The 7500-nt window shown below is 31.0% G+C and overlaps 2 protein-coding genes across 2 annotated transcripts; both read right to left on the bottom strand.

Annotated features, from left to right (window-relative positions):
• Positions 1–189: 189 nt before the first annotated feature.
• Positions 190–2790, bottom strand: CWC2 (pre-mRNA-splicing factor CWC2, putative; the record flags this gene model as incomplete). The annotated part of the gene is made up of 1 exon (XM_029005487.1): positions 190–2790. The coding sequence occupies one exon, from the start codon at positions 2788–2790 to the stop codon at positions 190–192; it is 2601 nt and encodes an 866-aa protein (XP_028862071.1).
• A 1579-nt stretch (positions 2791–4369) lies between these two features.
• PmUG01_10029500 (rhomboid protease ROM9, putative) lies at positions 4370–6408 on the bottom strand (the record flags this gene model as incomplete). Its single annotated transcript, XM_029005486.1, has 3 exons — positions 4370–4449; positions 4896–4965; positions 5134–6408. 3 exons carry the CDS (start codon positions 6406–6408, stop codon positions 4370–4372), a joined length of 1425 nt encoding a protein of 474 aa, XP_028862070.1.
• Between the last annotated feature and the right edge of the window lie 1092 nt (positions 6409–7500).

Raw genomic sequence — 7500 nt, 5'->3', positions numbered from 1 at the left:
CATTTTGCTATGTTACATTTAACTCAGGCATGTGATGTCCTACTTTGCTTTATTTTGACAAGTTATATTTCTTTTCTTTTTTTTCTGTAAAAATGGCGAAGCAGCTCGTGCTTTAATTTTTCTCGCCCCTTTTTTTTTTTGGACACGCATGCTACATTTGGACTTAAAAAAAGAAACATAATTCACATCTTAATTCTGAGTATCAAACATATGGTCTATTTTATTTAAACTCTTATTCAGGTTGTTATGCCTGTCGTTAATTTTTTTATAATGAGCAGAGAGGGATGCATTACCACCACTATTCGCGCTGCTGAAGCTGTTAATGCTTCCAAAATTGTTGAAGCCTCCGAAATTACCAGTGTTATGCATGGACCCTACCCCACCCATATTATTACTGTAATCAGGGAACATGGGATTTCCGGCGTAGTGCTGCTGGGCCATGTACTGTTCCCATGTAGAGGATATAACAAAATTTTCATTATATATATAAGGATTATTATAATAGTTAAAAAAATGACTTGGCTGATTTTTTAATTCGAATGCCCATTTAATTGTTAAGGCTGTGGAATGGTTTTCTATTGGTTGATCTGACATAGCTACTTTTGCAAATTCTGCATTAACTCTGTTAGTAAATTGAACAAATGCTATATTTTTATTTGGTATAAATCTAACATAATCAATATTTCCAAAATTAATAAATTCATCATATAAAATTTTTTCAATTAAATGTACTTCATTAAAATGTTTTATATGAAGACTACCAATAAACAGTGTTCTACAGTCACTATTAAAGCTACCTACACCAGTCATATCATCTTTAAAAGAGCTAAATTTTTCTCTTCCAAATATATCCATAGAACCTTCAAATTCAATCTCATCATTTTCATTTGGTATTCTATGTCTATACAAACAATTATGACCATATGCACAACATCCTCGTGCGAAATATATACAGAAAAATTGTTTACTTGTATACGTTTTATCAGCCTTAGTATAACCTGTATCTGTTAAGGGATTACATTTATATTTTGCAACAAAACGTGATATATTAGTTCCCTTGGACCCCTTATCATATTTATCTGTTACGTATTTTCCAAACCATATATTGTATTGTTCATTTCCTTCGGTATAATCTATTTTATTTAATTCTTCCTGAGTTACTTGTAACCTAGCTGGATTCTTTAACATCTCTTTTACTTTATCGCTTTTTTTCATTAATTCGATGCTTTTGTCAATTAACGAGCAGTACCCATAAGGCCTTACATCAGTTTCCATGCCCCTGTTGTAGTCGTACATGTTGTAGTAGTAATTGTAATTTACGCTGTTCATGTTAGTCATATTGGTCATGCTACCCATATTTCCCATGTTTCCTATGCTATTATTAACATAGTTATAATTATACATATTGTAATAATTGTTCATTGCCTGGGGCATATATGCACCTCCAAAGTGGCCTACTCCACCAGGAGCAATATTATCATTCATATTATACTCATTCCCTAAATTATTCTTTTCATTTACATAATCCTTCCTCGTTTTTTGCACATCATTTATGCTATTATAGTTATTATTTCTAATCGGTACATTGTTGTTAAAAGGGTTTGGCGGTGCCATGTTATTGTAGTATTGATTGTAATAATATGGGTAATTCGCGTGGTTATCTACGTTAGCATTGCTATTAGCATTACCACTTCCACTACCACTACCACTTCCACTACCACTTCCACTACCACTTCCACTACCACTTCCATTACCACTTCCACTACCACTACCACTACCACTACCACCACCGCTATTATTTGCGCACACGTTATAATACGAGTTTTCATAATTATACATATAATCCTCCTTATTCTTGGTATAATCATACGACGACAAGTTCTTTCCATTTGTTACTTGTTTATCGCTAGAATTCCCTTTACTACCAGTTAACTGCTTACCATTTATGTCTAATATATTATTATTTGACGACTCCTTATCATCATTTTTTAATGCCTTATTATGCGAACTACTTTCAACAATTGGGGTTACTCCCTGAATTTCCGAACCCCCTTCTTTTTCTTTTTTTTCCTTCTCCACATTATTACCCACGTTGTTATGTTCTCTACAGGATGGTACATTTTTTTGGTCCTGTTCTTTGCCATTTACTTTGCTATCTGTTTCTTCTTTTTCTAAGTAGTTTCTTCCTCCTCCTTGTGTTCTTTCCTCTGAGCATTCGTTCAATCCCTCTTCATTCTGAACCCCTTCACATAGCGATGTAACGTCGTCCTGTTTATATTTTTTCACTTCACAGTTGTTCATTACCTCCACATTTGACTCTCTTATATCCTTTTGCAGCATCTCATCACTGGGTAATGTGTTACTTTCTATTATATCAGATCTCCCTTCTGCTTTTTTATCATCAAACATGTCATCCTCTTTTGATTCGTCTTTTAATGCATCTGTTTCACAGATGTCTATGTTTACATTCTTTTTTCTTTTTTTCATATCACTATCACTTCTGTTAAGGGTTGACTTATCCCTTTGGTTTCTGTTCCCTTCTTTATTTTCTCCAAGCACTTCTTCCTGACCCTTGTTTTGCAGCACTTCCTTCTGCTTTTCTTCTTCTTTTCCCTCATTCTTCACCATGTATACCTCTTGTGTCTTTTCCTTTTCCTTTCCCCCCTCATCCTTTTCTATTTCATCTCCAACCTGATGTGTTTCTTCCTTTCCGCCCTTCTTTGCATTAATTTTTTTCTTCCCCTTTTCATCATCTGCTTCCAAAAAATTGAAAAACCTTTTCAAGCTCATCTTTGCATAAATTGAGAAAAGGAAAAAAAAAAAAAAAAAAAAAACAAACAAACAAACAAACAATAAGTGGGAAGGAAGAAAGAACAACGAAGAAGGAACAACGAAGAAGGAACAACGAAGAAGGAACAACGAAGAAGGAACAACGAAGAAAGAACAAAAATATATTGTAATAAGGAAAAAGCAAAGCAGAAGGAAAAAAATTTGAAGAAAAATAAAAAAAATATAATTCACTTAAATCATTTCGTAGTTAAAACGAGGTAATAAAAATGTAGTAATTATAAATTTTCATTTTTATTGGGGGAAGGCGTATGACGCTTTCTTAAAAATGCATCTTTTTAATACATATAGAAATGGCAGTACTATATAATAATTTAGTACTACTTATTATGCATAAGCATATACATATATAATTATATGCAATATATATATGTATACTATTTGAGTTATGTATTAATGCCTTATTATTTACTAAAAAAAAAAAAAAAAAAATTGTTATAAATTTTTCAAAAAGGGATGAAGTTTCTTCCTTTTTTTTTTTTTTCTCTTTTAATACAATTTTGAAGAAAAAAAAAAAAAAAAAAAAAAAAAAAAAAAATATACCTTATATATGCATACATATTTACATATATATATACATGCATACATGCATACACGCATACACGCATATATAAAATGATTACTACAATGCATTAATATAAGCATAAATAATTCTTAAAAAAAATTTTAGCATAAGTATTAATATATACAAAAATAATTTATAAATGTACACGAACAAAAGAAAAAGAAAGAATAGGAGTACACAAAACGATCATACTCGTACTTGTCAAACTTTAAGTTATATATGCACATGTAGCTATGTAGAAATAATGAAAATTAAGAAAATAGAGTTTATTCAAAAAAAAATTTTATTTTTTCTTCTTATAAAAATAAGAAAAAAAAAAAAAAGCATTACCATAATAATATAGTATATTGTACAAAATTAAGTTAAAGTAGGTTTGCTTCCGCTCGGTACACATTTGTTTACTTGTAAATTATTTTATAAATTGCACGGGAAAAAAAGTACATGCATAAATTTAAATGGTGAAATAAGGTGTACGTTTTATTTTCTCTCAACTCTTCAATATACTAGCTCCACCTCCAAAAATGGGCATAAGTATTATATATACGTATGTGTACATGTATATATTTAAGCATATATATTTAAGCATATATATTCATGAGCATACATTTTACAGTTGTATATACATATACCCGTACATATGCGACAGGTTTGAAATCGCTATAATTCCATTTACATTCCTATGAGAATATGTTTTACCAGAGTTTACGTAAAGGCCCTACTAAAAACAACTGGTGGTAACACATGCAGACCACATGAAAATACACAAAAATGTGCATGAAGATAAGTATACATGTGCGTATTCATATGTACATGTAGAGAGGTGGAACGCCAATGATAAACCATGATAAGCTTATACAAGCAAGCATAACTATAACCACCATGCCACTACACTACACAGCTATACAACTTTGCAGTTTTAACGCTCGACACACCATTTCATTAAAGCAAGCCAAAATATCAAATGTACATTCTCTTCTTAACGCAAAAGTAATAATAAAGTATTCCTAGAAACATCCCCGTTAAGTGTGCAACGTGCCCTGCCGTATAGTGAAATAAAAAATATAAATATAAATATAAATATAAATATAAGTATAAATATAAGTATAAATATAAATATAAATATAAGTATAAATATAAATATAAGTATAAATATAAATATAAGTATAAATATAAATATAAGTATAAATATAAAGATAAGTATAAATATAAATATAAATAAATAAATAAATAAGTAAAGATATATATGTATGTATGTATGCATGCATGCATGTATGTATGTTGTGCGCACGTTCCTTCGTGCGTGCTTGTTCGACTGGTGGGTAAGGTCACACGGGGTGAAGCGCATTTAACGGATATTATACTTGTACATAATGCATACAAATATGTGTCTGGTAAGTACCCCCCGTAAATGTAAGCACTTGAAGCTTTATGATTTTTTTTTTTCAAATGGTTTGAAATGTTCTTTATACGCGCATGAATTAACCTGTGCTATCCCTCTTGTTAGTTATGACACAATAGAATTCGTTTAAAAAGTATAAAGATGAGAACAAGGCCTAAGGAGAGTAGGAAGTAGAATATGAACAACACATGAGTATACGTAGGTGGGTATACATATGTGAGTATGGGTACATGAATACATGAATATATACCAACTCGCGTATTCACGCAAGCGTTCCACTCGAATAAACTTTTAAAGCAGAGCGTTAGTCGTTCCGTTGCACCTCTTTTGTTCTTACTAAAGGTAGGGCTATAACTCCGTATAAGTATATATTTTGATTGGGAAAAAGGAAAGTATAGGTGGCCAATATAGAGCTAATACTTCCACTAGCACCAAAAACGTAAATGTTATTGTAATAAAAATCATTTTGATTATTTTTTTGATATAATATTTGTATATATGAAGATATAATACCACTAACTAAATAAGTAAGAATGAAATTTCTTGATTTGATAAACAATTCTAAAGCTGTTCCTATGTAGTATAACGATATAGTATTTAATAGCAAAGACTGAATAGTATTATGACTCACTAGATTTGTTACTAGTGTATATAATTTTTTTTCTCTTAGGCTTTGTAAACTACAGCAGAAATAGGTATACATAAATTCAGTGGTTAACAAACTAGAGGAATGGGATGCTTTTGTTCTAAAAAAATCATAAGTACTGTTCATCGGTTTTGCATTTAACCATAATAAATAAACAAACAAATGTAAACATATCAGCGTATATGTCACTGGTGATTTAATGTAGTTGTAATAAAGCAAATTTTTATAATATGACGTGTTTATATCTTTGCAAAATTGACTTATACTATTTAAATGGTATTTCCCCTTCAGCAGTAATTTATGAGCCCGTCGCTTAATCTTTTTTTCGTTTTTTAACGAGTCGAGAAGAAGTAGAAGAAAAAGAGGGGTGCGGAGTTTACCATTGCTACTACCACTGCTACTACCACTGCTACTACCACTGCTACTACCATTGCTACTACCACTGCTACTACCATTGCTACTACCACTGCTACTATTGTAATTGCTATTGTTAAAGTCTCCCCTACTTTTCTGTCTACCTTTTTGGTATCTCCAGAACTCATTTTGATACGTACTTTTTATATGCCCATACTTCACCCAAAACTGGCGATAAGATTCCTCCAAAATTTTTTTCATTTTCCGATTACGTTCACGAATATCCTCCATTGCTCTGTTGTTTAATTTACACAAATAATTTTTAATGCCATAATTTTGAAAAAGTAATAATAATGAATATTTCCTCTTTTTATCATAGCTTTCCCCTTTTCCAGAATACCTAGAAAAGCTTCTTCTTATTATTATATCATTTTTTTTTAAATTATTTTCTTTTCTTCTTTCAAAAAGGAATTTATTCTTATCTTTCCACACTGGACATCCTTTTATGTTTTCTGTCCAACTAATAAGTGCACAAAATTCTCTCTTTATAAACCGCATAGTGGGAGGACTCCCTCTTTTATTCCTCAGCAAGCTCATTTGGGAAGACGCAGCTTTGCAATAATACATACATTAACACATACACGCGTGCGTACGCTTGTACATATATATATATATATATATATATATATATATACATTACATACATGAAGGTGTACCCCTTCTTCGCGGGGATGAGTCAGGGCATACCGGTTAGTCCTTTATGAACGTCCCTCAATATCAACAACTGAGCACAGCGTTCCTCAATCTCTTCTTCTTTTATGTTATCCTTTCCTAAGACTACCCTGAATTTTGCTAAACGGAAGGCAATACGAAAAAAAAAAAAAAAAAAATGAAACGGACATGAGCAAACAATGTGAAACTTAAATGAGTAAACCAAATGAGACGAAGTGGAACAAAACAAATGAAACAGCTTGGTAAATTTAGTCTTCAACTGCTTAAGCTTTATTTTACTGGGCGCACCAATATTTACATTAACACAAAAATATATAGCAGTAGCGAAGGTCAAGAGGGTCTCAAAATAATTACAACGAAGGAGTAGCAGATATAGATAGTACCCGGTCGAGCTTATCGTAGACTTATTAAAGCATGTATAATTTTGAAAAAATTGTTTATTCGTAAAATTGTAAAACAACATGGGTATGGATGTAGATTTGTTTCTTTTTCTTTTTATTCTTTTTTTTTTTTTTTTTTTTTTCTCACTTTTCTACTTAAACTGTTATATACCAATAACAGAAAATTGTTATGCCCTTAATTCTAGTATTTTTCTTAAATCTTTCCTGTCACAGATAAACACACATGGCTCACTCGACAAGTTCAGCATAACATTCTCTAATGTGCTGACACACCTTTTTTCCCTTGATCATCGCTAAAATGGCAGCGTTAACAAATACACACATAAATGTACGCGTTCTATCTAAGCGGGTAAATATACATATGCACACGTATATGCATATATAAATACATATATAAATATACATATGCACACGTATATGCATATATAAATACATATATAAATACATATATAAATACATATATATATACATACATAAAAACATATATATATACATATATATATTCCAATCTTACAAATGGTGGTGTTTGCTTCTTGTGCCTTGTTATTTTATCCCC

The sequence above is a fragment of the Plasmodium malariae genome, assembly GCF_900090045.1.
Source record: "Plasmodium malariae genome assembly, chromosome: 10".
Lineage (NCBI taxonomy): Eukaryota > Apicomplexa > Aconoidasida > Haemosporida > Plasmodiidae > Plasmodium > Plasmodium malariae.
The sequence above is the reverse complement of the archived record's forward strand: the minus strand, read 5'-3'. Positions and strand labels throughout refer to the sequence as shown.